Genomic DNA, 17,122 nt, shown 5'->3' on the forward strand with positions numbered 1-17,122 from the left:
TAAACAACAGCTATTGATAGCTTTATTCTTCCCTCGATCAGCAGCCTCTGGCTCAGAGCCAGGAACCAAGTCTACAGCCTCCGACGTGGTGTTCTGCCACTGTAGGTTCCAAGGTTGTTAGAATTTAGGCATCAGGCTAAAACGTTACTGTTGTCTTGCACTTTAATAAATGTTAGTACTGCTACAGTGCGGGGCAGTTCTGATTTATTTATTTTTATTAAAGATTTTCTTGATTTACAAAAGTGTGTGCAATGTCTCTCCTATTTTTTTCATGTAACATTTTTACAAATCAGTCAGTTCTGATATTTTTATGGTTACTTAAAAAAAACCTCATTGATGTTTTGACTTTTAATTGTTCATGCTTTATATTTTTAATAAAAGATATTTTATCTATACTGTTAGCTGAGCCAAAGTACTCAACCTACCTACAGGATATAATCCCTTCATGGTGGTGCATTCAACCATGTGTGGCCCCACCCAAATCTGAAGTGCTGCAGTCTAGACACAGGTTTCCCACCACAGTGACAACGACCTAGGATGGCCATGTGCCCTACTTTAAGGAGAACAGTCCTCTATTTGATGGAATCTCCCCATCAAGTCTGGATTGAAGATGAAAAAAACCTCTAAAATGGCAGAGCTGGGATGGAGTGGAGATTAACACTATGCACTTGAAACGCATCTAACACACATGACGTCACCCCCTGGGAACTGTAGTCTTTCTCTACAGTGCTACAATTCACCCTTAAAGAACTACAGTTCCCAAGACTCTTTTGGGGGAATTCATTTTTTCTTTGGGGGGTGCGCGTTGAAATGTTTTGCTGTGTTTTCAGTGCTGGTTTCAATAGGGTCACTTAGGGGTCTGCATTGGGATAGAAATAAAATGTAAAATAAATGAAAATGTATGGTGTGGATCTGCGGGGAAGTTGCTATATCATCCACAGGCAGTGGCTGCATAGCCCACTGAGCAGTCACAACAGTTACCACGATTATATTTCTGCTTAAATTGTTGCAGTTGTTTCGAAACGCGCATCTCCGCAAAGAAACACGCGCGCATTTTATGCAAAAAGGTATCCTTTTTTTTTTTTTTTTGGATTATGCATTTCACCTGTAAGTTAGTGGGTCTCCGCACTGAAAATGCTACATAGGGGTTAAACGTACAGAGCGAGACTTCCTAGAGAGAGACCCAGGAATTTCAGCAGCAGACGCTCCTTCCTGCTTCTTGTCCCCCCCCCCCCCCTTTCATCAATCCTAGAAAACTGGCTTTTGGGATTTGGTAGCCCGACTGAGCGGGGCGGCTGCAAATTCTTCAGATGCGTGCACGCGCGCCATGCAGAAGCCCCAAGGAGCAGGTGGGTCAGAGAAGGGGAGATCTGTCTGCCAGGAAAGGGGTGGGTGGGTGGCGGAATAGCAGAAATCCATGGCTGGAAAAAGAGAGATGAAGGCAGCAGGGTTGATCCCTCCCTTTTCAATAGGCTGGCCACCGCCCACCCCTCTCCGCCTGCAGAAACGTAAGAAACTTCCTCGTGCCGAGTCAGATCACATTGGTCCATAGAGCTCAGTATTGTCTGCACTGGCCGGCAGCAGCTCTCTGGGGTTTAAGCTTTCTCACTGAACTAAAGCCCTTCCCCACAAACGTCTCACAACGTGATCTCTGCATAAAGTGCTCTTCCTAAGGCTTTATGAACATCGGAAGCCGCCTTTGAGCGATTTTGCACTATATTGTCACACGGACTTTTAGCAGCTTTCTAGGGGCTGAGAGCTAGGAGTCCCTCTCTCAGCTTACCTGGAAATGTCAAGGATTTTAGCTGCTTTACCACCAAGCTTTGAGTCTTCCCCAAGAGCTGTATGACAGACAGAAAGCCAACTGGAAGAACTCCTTTTTTATCACTGGGTTCTATGTAAAAACTGCATTTTTAAAAGGTTTTTTTATAAAAACAAAATAAAATTCTGCTGTATGCTGCCCTGATGTTTTGCCGAAGGGTGGTGTATAAATAAATGGGAGGGCGGAATTAAAAGCAGAAAGCTTGGTGGTGGCAACCCAATTCTTCAATGCCTTCGAGATGTCTGCATTTCTGAATGCCCATGCGTTTTAATTTGAATTGGGAACTTTTTCAGCATGAGTGCCACGTTTGGACTGAGGCCCCACCCCTCAATGTGTAATGCCTTATCACTGGCAATAAAGGCACTATCTTAAAATTTACACAAGCTATCATTACACATGATAAGGCTGTAAATTTTAAGATAGTGCCTTTATTGCCAGTGATGGCCTAGGCTGATGCCCCAGATCTGAGAGCCCAGCATCATCTCCCGATGATGATGATGATGCTCCCAATGTCCCGCCCCTGCCCCCTGCTTCTGGCTGTGGAGGCCTGTCAACAATTGCTTACTCATGAGTAGGCCCCTCTGGATCTGTAGGTGCATATGGAATCGTCATTGCTAATTCAGTCCGGACCTGAAACTTTTGACCTTGGTGCTGTCAAGGACTGAGGCAGTGGCTGACAGTTCCAGGGGTCTTTCCTTAAGTATCAACACAGAAAAGCCCCTTAAAGGGGATCCTCAGGCCTGGATTCAGGGGGCCTCACCTGCTCTGCAAATCCCCAGCCTATGGAGTGTTTTATTTGCCCTCCAAACATCCTCATGCCTGGTGCCAAGTCAGGGCATAGGCATGACATCCAGGAAGCCATGTTGGAATGTCCTCTGGTTGCTGTGGCAACAGGACAACAGCTCTTTTTCTTCAAGGCCTCCTCCTGGTAGCTCTCTGGATAGGCAACTTAGCCCCTATTCTAGCCCTCAGGGGAGTGTCTGCCGCCCCCCTAGGCTTTGCCTTTTCACAAGGTGAGAGGGCTGGGCCTTGGAGGCCTCTTGAAAGAGCAATAAATCATCTCACTGCTGTCAGGGTTTCCAGAGCTTAGCACAAGGGCAGAGAAACTTGTGGGCCTCTGAGAGCTTGCTGGACTACAACTCCCATCCTCCATGGCTGTTGCCCATGCTGGCTGTGGCTGATGGGAATTGGAGTCCAACAGCATCTGGCAGGTCTCAGGTGCCCCAAACCTTGCCTCAGGGGGATGCTGCACAGGCCAGAATGTGCCCCTCTTGAACCCTAGGTCGGAAAAGAACTGAGTCAGCAGCAATTGCAAGCGCTTTGGGCTGGTCCCATGCCTAGGAAGCACAGGCCTAAGTGGCTTTCCGTTTGCTCCACCTCATTCCCCTGGGAAACCTGCTTTTTGCCACTGCATCAGAGCAGACGTCGACATGCGGAGAATGCGATGGACATTTGCTCCAATTCAGCAGTAAAGAGCGGGGAAATAGTGGGACAAGCAGAAGTGTGGACAGGTTCCCCAATAATTTGTAGAGCAGTGCACTTTGATTGTTGCGACATTTCCACCATACTTTTACAGCAGTATTATACCACTTTAACAGTCATGGCTACTCTCAAAGAATTCTGGGAAATGTAGCTAGCTAAAGCGGCTGAATGTTGTTAGGAGACCCCTCAATTCCCCTCACAGAGCTACAGTCAGTGCTTCCCCCCCAAAAAAAATTTAGGGGTACTCTCATTTTCCTACTCATATTGAAATACTGCCCCTCAATGAGGCCAAACAAATTCAGGAAATTTTTAGAGTTATGCGTCCCCCCCAGAAAAAAAGCACTGGCTACAGTTATCAGAGTAGCTTATCAGTCAATCTCTCTTTTCAGGGATCTCTGGGAGTTGCTGCTCTGTGAGGGGGAATAGGGCTCACCTAACAGTCCTCAGTATGGCAGCCATTATTTATTGCTTCTTACTCATTGCCGGCTCCTGAAATCAAGAATCTTGGTTTCCTACTGATTCCACCAAAGTGTGTATCGTACTGAGGCTTTGTGTGTTGCAGAGCCGTAGATAGCTGATCTTGTGCCCCTGGCAGAACTGTTCAGATTGTGCCTACTAGGAATGTGGCACAGAAAAAAATAGGGGAAAACAGCGCCCCAAATATCATATAAAGAGCCTCTATTTTAAACCTTTTCTTATGAGGCAATAATCAATATTTTTATTTATAGACATATTTATGGACATATATTTTAGCCAATTTTGTGGGGGACCCCTCTCCTGCGTCCCTGGCGGGGGGCTTCCTCACCACCCCCTTGCTACGGCCCTGGTGGGTTGTGAGGGTGTATGTACCGAGCACTTTTATGGGCACCACAGGGGGAGTACTGGTGTGCGCACCAATGCCCACTGGTACCATGTTAGCAACCTCAATGTTTTTTGACTGACACATGTTGATTGGAGGTTACATTTGCTTGTCACTGCCCTGTTTTTCGACTTATGCCTGTGAATTTCCTTTTGCAGTGCAAAGGAGGACGAAAGTGGAAGAACGTTACCCAGAAGCACCTGAGAAAGAGGAGAGGTTAGAGTCCAGAGGGGAAATTTTTCACGGTGCCCAGAGTGGGACCAAAAAGAAGCTTCTGGCTGGGATGGCTCCAAAGCCAATTAAGCAGGAACCCGAGGAGGAGCTGCAGCCATGCTGGGAGGCCCAGTGGCAGGAGTTCCTGAAGACCATGCAGGCCCCGTATTTAGGGTGGAGAGCCTCACAGCTGTCTTCACCCCACTTAGGGGGAGGCCTGAAGGAATTCCCAGCCTCCTCCTTCAAGGAGGCTGGCTTGTGGCCGAGAGAAGAGAGTGCCACCCTGATTCACCCCAGCCTTCCTAGAGAAGCCTCCATGAAAACTGATGAAAGCAGCCCAGATTCTCCTGCGAAAGTGAAAGAAGAGATTCTGGAAGAGGAAGAGCCCATTGGCCTGGAGAAACAGTGCCAGCACTTCCGGCGGTTCTGCTACTGGGAGGCCGAGGGGCCGCGCGAGGTGTGCAGGCGGCTCCAGGGGTTTTGCCGCCAGTGGCTGAAGCCGGAGAGACACACCAAGGAGCAGATCCTGGAGCTGGTGACCCTGGAGCAGTTCCTGGCCGTCCTGCCCCAGGAAATGCAGAGCTGGGTCAGGGATGGTTGCCCGCAGACCTGCAACCAGGCGGTGGTGCTGGCAGAGGATTTCCTGCTGGGACTACGGAGGGCTCAGAGAATTGAAAAGCAGGTGAGTACCTAAATCTCAGGGACGTGGGTGGCGCTGTGGGTTAAACCACAGAGCCTAGGACTTGCCGATCAGAAGGTTGGTGGTTCGGATCCCCGCGACGGGGTGAGCTCCCGTTGCTCGGTCCCTGCTCCTGCCAACCTAGCAGTTCGAAATCACGTCAAAGTGCAAGTAGATAAATAGGTACCGCTCTGGCGGGAAGGTAAACGGCGTTTCCGTGCACTGCTCTGATTCACCAGAAGCGGCTTAGTCATGCTGGCCACATGACCTGGAAGCTGTATGCCAGCTCCCTTGGCCAAAAAAGCGAGATGAGCGCCGCAACCCAGAGTCGGTCATGACTGTTCCTAATGGTCAGGGGCCTCTTTACCTATACCTAAATCTCTGCTACTGAGCGATGGGCCTTCAGCAGTTGCTGTAGGGATAGAGAACTGGTCGTCCTCCAGATGTTAGTGGACTACAGCTCCTATCATCCCTCATTCTGGCTCATGCTTGCTGGGACAACATTTGCAGGGGCACAATTTCTGAATGTTTCCACAGAGGCAAAGCTGGGTGAAGCAATGAATGCAAATTTCACCCTTTTTTTACAGTAAGCTAGTTTCTACAGATATTCACACAACCCTTTGTAGGCTCCATCCAGACCAACAAGAGACATTATCAGAGGTCAAAGACACATTCCAGTGAGGCAAAAATCCACAATAAGGGTGTGAAGTAAGGACAGAGAAGGGGGCAGCCTGGGGAGAGCAAATGTGGCCCTGGGAGGGTTCCAAGGGCCAGATATAGATATGTGGACCTGTGATGAAGCAACAGGAAGCCTTTCGTCTGCTGAATTTCTGTGTGTTGGGTTGTGACTATGAAAAGAAAAGGGCAACCCTTGATATAACCAGGCCCCAGTTCCTGTTTCTCATAAGATAATTGTACACCTGCTCTTATTTCCAGCTGTCCAAGGCTTTGGAAGGGGTGGTTGTTAATGCCTCTGATGCAGAGCACAGCCTGTCAGATGCGGTGAAGATGCAGTTTGCCACGGAGGCACAGACGGAGAGTGCTGGTGCAGCCATCTTGTTCAGTAAGTTCCGGAGGAGGAGTTGGGATTCAGCTCAGCTTATATGAAGACTGGTGTGGTTTACATGGGGAGAAAGCTTCCTTTCGTCTTTATCTGTCCCACAGAGAGCAAAAGAGCACCTTTTGCATCTCCAATTTAGTTTGCTAGAACCAGGAACTCTTTACTATGCAATACGTATTTCCTGTACAGTCATACCTCTTGTTACGTTCGGTTCAGGTTACGTCTTTTCAGGTTGCATCCCGCGGTGACCCAGAAGTACCGGAAAGGGCTACTTCCGTGTTTCACAGCTCAAGCATGTGCAGATGCTCAAAATGATGTCACGCGCATGCGCAGAAGTGGTTAATCACGACCCGTACATGCGGAGACGCAGGTTGTGTTCTGCTCATGTTGCAAACGGGGCTCCGGAACGGATCTCGTTCGCAACCAGAGGTACCACTGTACTAAACGTAGCTTTCTTTATTTTCCACATCTAAAGTCTCACTGTGATTGCTTTAACTTTGAAGAGTGCCCAACAGCAAGTCTTCAGTACTCAAACAGCTTCCAAGGTGTGTGCTAACTAATAAAATCATAGAATTGTTGAGTTGGGACCCAAGGGCCATCTAGTCCAACCCCCTGCAATGGTGGAATCACGGTTAAAGACTCCCTGTCAGATGGCCACCCAACCTCTGCTTAGAAACCTTCAAGGAAGGTGAGTCTACAACCTCCCAAAGCAGTTTGTTTCCACTGCCAAACAGCTCTTACCCTCAGAAAGTTCTTCCTAACAGCAAGGTTAATAAGCAGAATGAGCCCAGTTAGGTGATGAGAGGTTGCAAGAGCAAGTGTGGTGTAGTGGTTAGGGTGTCAGACTAGAACCTGAGAGACCAGGGTTCAAATCCACATTCAGCCAATAAGCTCACTGGGTGACTTGGACCAATCACTGCCTCTTCGCCTCACAGAGTTGTTTCAGGGATGAACTGAGAAGTATGAGAATCATGTATGCCACATTGAGCTCCTTGGGGGAAAAGTGGGAAATACAGTCGTATCTCAGAAGTCGAACGGAATCTGTTCGACTTCCGAAATGTTCAGAAACCAAAGCACGGCTTTTAAGCACCTGCAGCCAATCGGAAGCTGCGGAAGCCCTGTCGGATGTTCGGCTTCCAAAAGAACGCTCGAAAACCGGAACACTCACTTCCAGTTTTTGATCGTTCGAGAGCCAGAACATCCAGTTCCCAAGGCGTTCGAGAGCCGAGATACGACTGTAAATGCAACCAATAAATTACTCAATAAAATTTTTAATTGTATCAGATTCATTCTGAGGTGCTTCTGTTCTGCCTTGTATTTATTAACTTGGGTGCTCACTGTGGGCAACGAAGGATTCCATGTGAATCAATGAGCAGGCCAGCCAGTCTCTTTGGTTTCCATTCTAGCCTCAGAGCAGGGATGGGGGAACCTGGGCTTGAACCAGGGATGCCCATTCCCTTGTGTTGTGTCCCATGAGCCTCCTGATTGGTGTAGCTTGGCTCTTCGTTTGCACCCATTGCCTCATCTCGCCCTAACAGATGCCATAAGCTGATTAGGTGTATCTTGTAGCGTTGAGTTCCACATGCTGGTTGTGCTTATGCTGAGATTCTCTCCATTTCAGGGGCCAACAAGCAGGACCACAAAGCTGGACAAAAGAGCGTGCAGTGGGCTCCACATGAGCAAGTGGAATTCGGTGGGGCATCTTTGGGAATATCCGAGGGGAATGTATTCCTGCTTCCTGAATTGGAAGAGGTGTGCAGATGGCCACAGGCACCACAAAGCCACATGGGAAGTGATCTGGGAACAAAAGTGAAGGAAGCCTCTTACCTTGGGGAAGGCAAAGAAGAATTCAGCAAAAGCACTTTCCAAGCAGGAGTCAACCAGCAGAAGATTAAGGAGCCAGGCATCAACTGTGTGGTCAGCTTCAGCCAGACTTCTGTCACCCTTAAAAACAAGGCACTGGAAATAGTTGACAAGCCGTACAAATGCTCAGATTGTGGGCGGGGTTTCCACCAGAAACCGTACCTTCGAGTCCATGAACGAACCCACACGGGTGAGAAACCCTACAAATGCTTGGACTGCGGGAAATCTTTCAATCGGAGGACCGGGCTTTGTAGCCATCAGAGAGTGCACACAGGAGAAAAGCCATACCGGTGCTCCTATTGTGGGAAATGCTTCACGGGGACTGGGAGCCTTAAAGAACACGAGAGAACCCACACAGGAGAGAAACCTCATAAGTGCTTGTACTGCGGCAAATCTTTCAACCGGCGGGGTGTGCTTTGTAAACATAAGAGGCTGCACACCGGAGAGAAGCCATACAGATGCTCGTACTGCGGGAAAAACTTCAGTCAGAGGTCTCACCTTATTTCCCATGAGAGAACCCACACAGGGGAGAAGCCCTACGAATGCGCAGACTGTGGGAAATCTTTCCGTCAGAGCAATGACCGCTCTCGGCACCAGAAGATCCACAAAGGTGAAAAAAGGCACAAATGTGCCGAGTGCGGTGAAGCCTTCTGTCAGAGAGAATACCTCGTCAAGCATGAGAGGACCCACGCTGGGGAGAAACCGTACGAATGTGCGGACTGCGGGAAGAGCTTCTACCAGCAGGCGCACCTCAATGCACACAAGAAAATCCACACGGAAGAGGCGGCTCACCATTGTTCCGAGTGCGGGAAATCCTTCCACCAGAGCTCTGACCTTCGTAGACATCAGAGCATCCACAATGGCGAAAAGCCACATATATGCCTTGAGTGCGGGGAACGCTTCTATCAGAGAGCGTACCTTATCAGGCATCAGAGGACGCACACGGGAGAGAAACCATACAAATGCTCGGACTGCGGAAAGGGCTTCTACCAGCAGGCGCATCTCAATGCACACAAGAAAATCCACACGGAAGAAAGACCGTACCACTGCTCCGAGTGTGGGAAATCCTTCCGCCAGAGCGCCAACCTTCGTAGACACCAGAGCACCCACAATGGCGAAAAGCAGCAACAATGTCCAGAGTGCGGAAAGAGCTTCTATCACAGAGTGTACCTATTGAGGCACATGAGGACCCATACTTGAGACGCAACTTAGCTTTCCCCCACTGCCTTGGTGTAGAAAATAGCTTGCACAAATCAGAGTTCTTACCTTCATGGATCAGCAGTGACGAGGGGAGAATGCATCACCAGCCCAGTCACAGACTTTTTAAACTCCTGGGAGGAATTAATCATCATAACCTTTGCTGGGTTGTAAGAAAACCCAGAGATTGCGATATTTAGGTAAAGGGACCCCTGACCATTAGGTCCAGTTGTGACTGACTGTGGGGTTGCGGCGCTCATCTCGCTTTATTGGCCCAGGGAGCCGGCGTACAGCTTCCGGGTCATGTGGGTCATGACTAAGCCACTTCTGGCAAACCAGAGCAGCGCACGGAAACGCCGTTTACCTTCCCGCCGGAGCGGTACCTATTTCTCTACTTGCACTTTGTGCTTTCGGACTGCTAGGTTGGCAGGAGCAGGGACCGAGCAACGGGAGCTCACCCCATCACGGGGATTCGAACCGCCAACCTTCTGATCGGCAAGTCCTAGGCTCTGTGGTTTAGCCCACAGCGCCACCCGCATCCCTCATTGCGATATCATCTCATTGTTCAGTTGTTGCTGCTGTTTCATTTCTCTTTAAAAAGCTTTCCTGGCCTTGTAGACTGCTAAGGCAGCTTTGAAATGGCAGAGCCGCACAACCTTGGGTTGTCTCCAAAGCTAAGGGAATGAGACTGTGCGTTTCAGTGGTCAGCAGAAAGGGCAGGAGTGGTCAGCGGTGCTTATCTGTCCTGTTACCGGCATCTCAGTAGCTTAGTGAGTGTGGCAAGTGGTGCAGATGCATTGTTAGAACAAATCCAGTGCCCCTGATGGCGTGTTTGCACCTCGCTGACATCACTGCTGTCTCCTCTTTTAGTAAGCTGCAGCAATGCTGGCGATGGGATTCTGCTCTTGCCAGCTGCTGCTATTGAAATTGCAGTTACCACCAGAAGCCATCTTGAAAGCCCAAAGAGAGCAAGCATCAGTGGTCAGCAGGGCTGGAGGACTGTATTGGATCCTAAGAGAAGCTCACTTAAAAATTCACAGAAGGAACCTTTCCTGTCCTTTTAATTTAGGATCCCAAGCCATTAGAGTCTCTGAATGGCTAGAGTTGGGTCACACTGTACATTTAAAGCACTGTTGATGGTGCTGATGGGAGTTTGACAGTGTCTAGACTGAAGCCCATCTGGTGATCTTTAGCCAGCCACAGACATTTGGCTGTAGGGAGGACAAATGTCTGGGGAAGTCTTCCCTTTCTTACAGGAAGGTGGCATGGCCTCTTCTGGTTTTGTTCCCATCCTCTTTGTGCTGAATTCCACAAAGGCAAAATTGAGGCTAAGCAGGAAGCTGACAGATGAGGCTACCCCCTGGACTGGAGGCAAGTATGAAAGCAGGCCAGACTGGGCTGGCCGAAAGCTATTTGATGCGGCAGTGCCCTATTGGCCCTAATGGGCTAGCCTCGATACTGTGTATAGGGAAAACTAAATGTCAGTGGGGAAAGACTGTAAGACTGTATTGTTGTACCCTCAAGTTACCTGAGAAACTCAGCATGTAAAGAGCTGACTGCTCCAAGCTCAGACTGTATAGCTCCAACAAACCCCACTCGAGCTCCTATACCAATAATTTAAGAACTTCCGCCACTGTAACGAAGCCACGTTTACTGCCTGTGCAACCTTTTCTGAATGCTGTATGGGAAAGCACATGAACCTGACCTTTGGAGAATTTGTAAGTAAACCATTTTTAACCTACCAAACGTGTAGTCTTTTTCTATACAAGGGAATGAATACTGGAAGCTTGAAACCTTTAGTACAACCCATATTATATCAAAACAATGCATTTTATAAATGGAAGAACATGACTTCCTGAAATGCTACGAGCAACCCCCCCCCCCCATGGGCTGTCCAGGGGTGGTAGCGGTGGAAAGTCTGTGGATCCTATCAACCTTTTTCTAACACAAGGTATGGGTGTGTATAGCTGCTGTTGTCCAAAGCCAGTCTCAGCCAAAACAAATAATTGGCAGTTAACTAAAAAGGCTGAGAAATGCCACTGAAGGTTTTGGTCCAGTCTTGGTATAGCTGTTCAGTCTACCTGCAAGGATGCTTACGGAGATGAGGGAAGTTGTAGCTCAGCAACATCAGGAGGGGCAAAGGTTTTCCTATCCCTGATGGAGTTGCTGATCATGACTGAAGCTCAGAATCTCCTCTATCTCATAACTCAAACTCAAATTTTAGGAGATTTCACTGTAGTGTGGAGGGTTGCAATTTGACATCCAGCTTGAGCTGATGAAAACTAAAACCTTTTTTTAAGAACCCCCCCCCCCCAATCCTCCTCTTAAGGAATTAAAAGACAGAATTTCACTTTCCCAATGACAGTCACCCTTTTGGTTGATCTCCCAGGGTTTCTTTTCGGATAGTGAATAAAAGACAAATGCAACAGCTGATGTTTCTCTCAAACAGAATATTTATATAGTTCCTGCACGTAGGTAAGACTTGTGCTCACTGACCAAGGTTTCATGGCATTTTCGCAATCCGAACACACTTCCAGACCCACTCCCGTCGCATACTGCATTTGAAGCCTGCACAACACGTGACACACACATTCCTCGCCCATCAGCTGAGTGAGCCCAGATGTTACACAGCCCATGTACGGTGGCCTGCTGGGGCCTGCAAAAACAAGGCTGCTTGTTAAGTGCCTGGCTAGCGTGTTCTGCTTGATGTAGCAGACCTTGCTTTTTGAAAACGTGTGGTGGGAATCACCAATGCGGCGCCTTCTACATGTTGCTGGACCAGCATCTCCCATCTGGCCATTTTGGTTAGGGCTGATGGGGAGCTGAAGCCCAACAACATTTCCAGTGCATTCCTGACGTATGATGCTATCAGGGCCAGCATATTTTCACTCTGCATTAAAAGCAATGGCAAATCGTTCCCACTCAGTAATGCGTCAGGCCCAACAAACCACACCTTTTCAGTGCATCTCAGAGTTGCGCTCCTTGGTTGCTCTCACCCTTCCTCTATAGGCCAAACTCTTTAGATAGGACAGGTTTCTACACACTGAGCTGCCACAGGGGGTCGGCATCACAAAGGGTGCGTTTCCTGCCGCTGTCGATTCCTAAATAAAGCTCCAACCACGCTCTTCGAAGGATTTCTCTGTCCTGCCCCTGCCCCCACCCCCTGGTGCTCTAATCATTGGGATCGCTACTTTCCGGCACATATCCCGTCAACGTATTTAAGGGCTGAGCGGCTAGGGGGGCCTCCCCTCCCTTGGGCGCGATCACGCGGTTCCTCCCGCCCTGCGCCGACTTTTTCATGCACAGCAAAGTGCAGTTGCCCAGGACCACGTAACCCAGCGCTGGGGCGTTTAAGTGGCTACCCTTCCGGCAGGTCTCCCGCTCGTGCTGGAGCAGCGACGCTCGGCGCCGGTAGCTTTTCCCGCAGTCTTTGCAGCTGTATGGCCGTTCCCCAGTGTGGACCCGCTTGTGCTGGGTGAGGTTGGAGCTGGTGCTGAAGCTTTTCCCGCAGTCCGTGCATTTGTGGGGCCGCTCCCCCGTGTGGATCTTCACGTGCCGGCGCAGCTGGGACTGGCAAGGCCACCTCTTCCCGCAGTAGGAGCACTCGTACGATGGTGCTTTCTCCGGACGAGTTACGTCGGGGCTCTGGGTGAAGCTTTTCCTGCACTCTGCCTTCTCATTGGCGATTCTCTCTTGGGAGGGGTTTTTGTTGAAGCGTAGAGCATCTTCTCTGCAGTCAAAGCCTTTCCTCAGGGTGTTTCCCAGAGGGTCTTCCTGGTGTTTCTTCACCCCCTGCCGACTTGCGGGCCCTTCAGACACCTGGAACAAAGCCCCACTGCCCTTTTCCAAGGAGATCTCGCTAAGTTCCACTCCCTTGGGTCTTTCCACATGAAGATTCTTCTCCTTCTTCTCAGTTCCGGAAACAAACAGAGAATCCTGGGTAAATTCCCCTTGGGCTTTTTCTCTGGGCGCCCAGCTTGCTTCAGCTTGCTCATGTCTCTCCAGCTGACAATTCTCCTCCTCATTCTCGCTAAGCTGCCCATCACCTAATAAAACAAAGAGAGAACAAGAATGTGGGTCTAAAGGAATAGTTCCCAATGTGGGCAGTGCTGGGGAGAGGTGCTAAGAGGCAAGTAGGTGGCAGTTCTGGCCCTGGGGGTGTCTATCAGACTTTGAAAAGCTGAGATTACTGGATCAAGTTCATCCATTTCATTGAAGTAATTAAACTAAATAGTTTTAACTGGATTTTGAATAAATGCGCCATTGATTGTTGCTGTTTAGAGCCTTAATGTGCTACTGTCTTTTTTGTGGCTTGTGCAAACCACTATTCTGAAGGATGCTTTTTATAGGGTAGGGAACACTGGAGTCATATGAGTTTATGGAATCAAGGGGGTGATCGCCTGAAAAAGTTTTGGAACCACTGGTTTAAAGAATTTGAGGTTTTTCCATTTAGGAAAAGCATGGAGCAGTGGCAGGGGGTGGCATGAAAGAAGGCTAAAAAATTAGACAGGGGGTAGAAAAAGTCAGTATATCCATCTTCAATATTTTATCAATTTATTTCATAAACTGTATATAACCACTTGATTGCGGGGGGACGACCCTCAAAGAGGTTTACAAAAAGAGTAAAACAATGAAACTATCAGGAAGAAGAGAGCTTAAAACAACAATTTAAAACCATCAAAAATAACTGAAATCAACAATGAGTTAAAAAACAGGTTAAAACACACGTCAGCGTTCAACAAGTCTTCATAGGCTTGCCTCAACAATGTTTTTAGCTGGCACCAAAAGGAGTAAAGTGAAGGCATCTGCCTGACGTCAACAGACAGTGAGTTCCAAAGTGTGCGTTAAAATATAGATGCAGCAAATGCAGCATGATCTATATTCCTAATCATCAAATCGCCCACTACCACGATCCCTCCACCCACTGGAGAAGTATCCTTGGCATGAGAAGATAGGTGTTCATCCCCATCCCCTGAGGAATGGGCTTCTCCTAAGGGAATGCTTCTCTCTTCCTCAGATCTGGTTCACATCTGATCCCGTTCCATCAGCCCCAGGCTCTTCTCTTCCAGCAACACTTACTGAGCAAGTTTGCCTCCCCATCGCTGTCCTGCTCAACCGCCATGGGGAGCTGCAACTCTTCGGTGTCCGACGGGTCCTTTTCTGCCTTGGGGGAATTAACAATCACCCGCTCGAAAGGCTCCAGCTCCTGAAACTGAACAGGGGATACCATTCAGAAAACAGCCCTGCTAGATCAGGCCAACTCCCATCAGCCCCAGCCAGGCCGAAGGTGATGGGAGCAGTAGTGGAGCAGCACCTGCCAGAGTTGCCGTCTCAAGGACCACAGGTTGGGAAAGGCTTATCTATATAGCAGATAACTATCTCATATGTATCAATGAGTCGTTGACTAGGACCTGCAAGACAAGAGTTCAAATCCCCACTCAGCCACAAAGCTCATTGGGTGAGCTTGGGGCAGTTGCTTACTCTCACCCTAACCTACCACACAGGGTTGTTGTGAGGACTACGTAAGCCACCTTGAGCTCCTGGGAGGCAAGATGGGATAATTAAATAAATAAATAAATAAATAAATAAATAAATAAATAAAGTAATAATAATAATAATAATAAGCACAGCAGGCAACCAAATGTCCCCTTTAAACAAAATGGGTATTAAAAACTTCACCTGCCTCCATTGTTTATCCCAGCAATCTGGTATTACAAAGACAGACCACCTCTGCACATGGAGGGCTCCTTTAACTCAGGGGTGAGGAATCTGTGGTCCTCCCGATTGGATTCCAATTCCCATCAGCCCCAGCCAGCACATGCCAACCACCAGGGATGGTGATTTATTAAATTTCTGTACTGCCCATCTGAAGATCACAGGGTGGTTTATAGTATAAAAATATAAGAAGACACACCATAATAACAACCAAAACCATCCCCCCACAGTTTAGGAGGCTATAAAAGGTAAAGGTAAAGGTACCCCTGCCCGTACGGGCCAGTCTTGACAGACTCTGGGGTTGTGCGCCCATCTCACTCAAGAGGCCGGGGGCCAGCGCTGTCCGGAGACACTTCCGGGTCACGTGGCCAGCGTGACAAAGCTGCATCTGGCGAGCCAGCGCAGCACACGGAACGCCGTTTACCTTCCCGCTGGTAAGCGGTCCCTATTTATCTACTTGCACCCGGGGGTGCTTTCGAACTGCTAGGTTGGCAGGCGCTGGGACCGAACAACGGGAGCGCACCCCGCCGCGGGGATTCGAACCGCCGACCTTTCGATCGGCAAGCCCTAGGCGCTGAGGCTTTTACCCACAGCGCCACCCGCGTCCCTATTTAGGAGGCTATAGATTGCTTAATTAGTCAAAGGCCTGGGAAAAGAGGACTTGTTTTTGTCTGTATGTAATGGAGGCGCCTAGGACGCGGGTGGCGCTGTGGGTAAAAGCCTCAGCGCCTAGGGCTTGCCGATCGAAAGGTCGGCGGTTCGAATCCCCGCGGCGGGGTGCGCTCCTGTTGCTTGGTCCCAGCGCCTGCCAACCTAGCAGTTCGAAAGCACCCCTGGGTGCAAGTAGATAAATAGGGACCGCTTACCAGCAGGAAGGTAAACGGCGTTCCGTGTGCTGCGCTGGCTCGCCAGATGCAGCTTTGTCACGCTGGCCACGTGACCCGGAAGTGTCTCCGGACAGCGCTGGCCCCCGGCCTCTTGAGTGAGATGGGCGCACAACCCCAGAGTCTGTCAAGACTGGCCCGTACGGGCAGGGGTACCTTTACCTTTACCTTTAATGGAGGCGCCAGACGAGGCACCCTGGGGAGAGCATCCCACAAATGGGGAGCCACCACAGAAAAGGCCTGTTCTTGTGTTGTCACACTGCGGACCTCTTGCAGAGAAGACGCGCAAAGAAGGGCCTCTGATGATGATCGCAGGGTCCAGGTTGCTTCATATGGGGAGACGTGGTTCTTGAGGTCTGATGAAAATCATACCTCAAGGAGCTATGATTCAGTTTCCACACCCCTGATTTAACTACTCCCCGCCTGCACAATGGCACAGAGAGGAATGATGTGCAACCTGATAGAGAGATTAATTACATCCAAGAGTAGGATGCATTTCCTGCATAAGTCTTCAGGATTGAGTCCAAGCAGAATGCACTCACCGGTTCTTCTCTCCTCTCCAGCCTCAGCAGGAAATCCTCCGCCAGGGCCACCGCCTGGGCGCAAGTCTGTGGGCAACCATCCCTGACCCAGCTCTGCATTTCCTGGGGCAGGACAGCTAGGAACTGCTCCAGGGTCACCAGCTCCAGGATCTGCTCCTTGCTGTGCCTCTCCGGCCTCAGCCACTGGCGGCAAAGCCCCTGGAGCCGCCTGCACACCTCGCGGGGCCCCTCGGCCTCCCAGTAGCAGAACCGCCGGAAGCACTGGCACCGACTCTCCAGGCCAGTGGGTTCGTCCTCCTCCATCATCTCTTCTTTCACTCTTGCAGGGGGATCTGGGCTGCTTTCACAGGCATTCTGGAGGGCTTCTCTAGGAAGGCTGGGGAGAACTGGGGTGGCACATCCTCTTCTCGGCCAAGAGGAGGCCCGGAATTCCTTTGGGCCTTCCCCTGTGTGGAGCAGAGACAGCTGTGAGGGTCTCCATCCTAAGCAAGGGGCCTGCATGGTCTTCAGGAACTCCTGCCACTGGGCCTCCCAGCACGGCTGCAGCTCCTCCTCAGGTTCCTGCTTAATTGGCTTTGGAGCCACCCCAGCCAGAAGCTCTGTGCTGGTCCCCACCTGGGTGACATGAAGGTCTGTTTCACCCCCCTCTGGCTTGTCCCCCTTTTCAGATCCATCGGAGTCCTGCTTCTCCGTTTTTATTTCTTTCTGCCCTGCGAATTAACAATCAATGTCACAACAACAAAAAATATTTGACCTCATTTCACCACCTTCCTCCCAAAGGTGTTGAAAGCAATCTGTTGCGGAGG

At 49.7% G+C, this 17,122-nt stretch overlaps 2 protein-coding genes across 2 annotated transcripts in view; one reads left to right on the forward strand and one right to left on the reverse strand.

The window, feature by feature from the left end:
• Nucleotides 1-17,122, reverse strand: part of LOC114592157 (uncharacterized) — a 33,723-nt gene that overhangs the window by 14,492 nt on the left and 2,109 nt on the right. The window contains exons 2-4 of the mRNA XM_028720076.2: nucleotides 16,317-17,026; nucleotides 14,255-14,387; nucleotides 12,349-13,221 (exon numbers count right to left, since the gene is read on the reverse strand). Of these exons, the coding sequence (XP_028575909.2) occupies nucleotides 12,349-13,221; nucleotides 14,255-14,387; nucleotides 16,317-17,026 (1,716 nt within the window). The remainder of the gene's footprint in view (nucleotides 1-12,348; nucleotides 13,222-14,254; nucleotides 14,388-16,316; nucleotides 17,027-17,122) is intronic.
• LOC114592163 (uncharacterized) lies at nucleotides 1,234-11,368 on the forward strand. The gene is made up of 4 exons (XM_028720096.2): nucleotides 1,234-1,349; nucleotides 4,322-5,058; nucleotides 5,992-6,118; nucleotides 7,737-11,368. Exons 1-4 carry the CDS (start codon nucleotides 1,328-1,330, stop codon nucleotides 9,176-9,178), a joined length of 2,328 nt encoding a protein of 775 aa, XP_028575929.2. The 5' UTR covers nucleotides 1,234-1,327; the 3' UTR covers nucleotides 9,179-11,368.

The sequence above is a fragment of the Podarcis muralis genome, chromosome 2 (assembly GCF_964188315.1).
Source record: "Podarcis muralis chromosome 2, rPodMur119.hap1.1, whole genome shotgun sequence".
Classification (NCBI taxonomy): Eukaryota; Metazoa; Chordata; class Lepidosauria; order Squamata; family Lacertidae; genus Podarcis; species Podarcis muralis.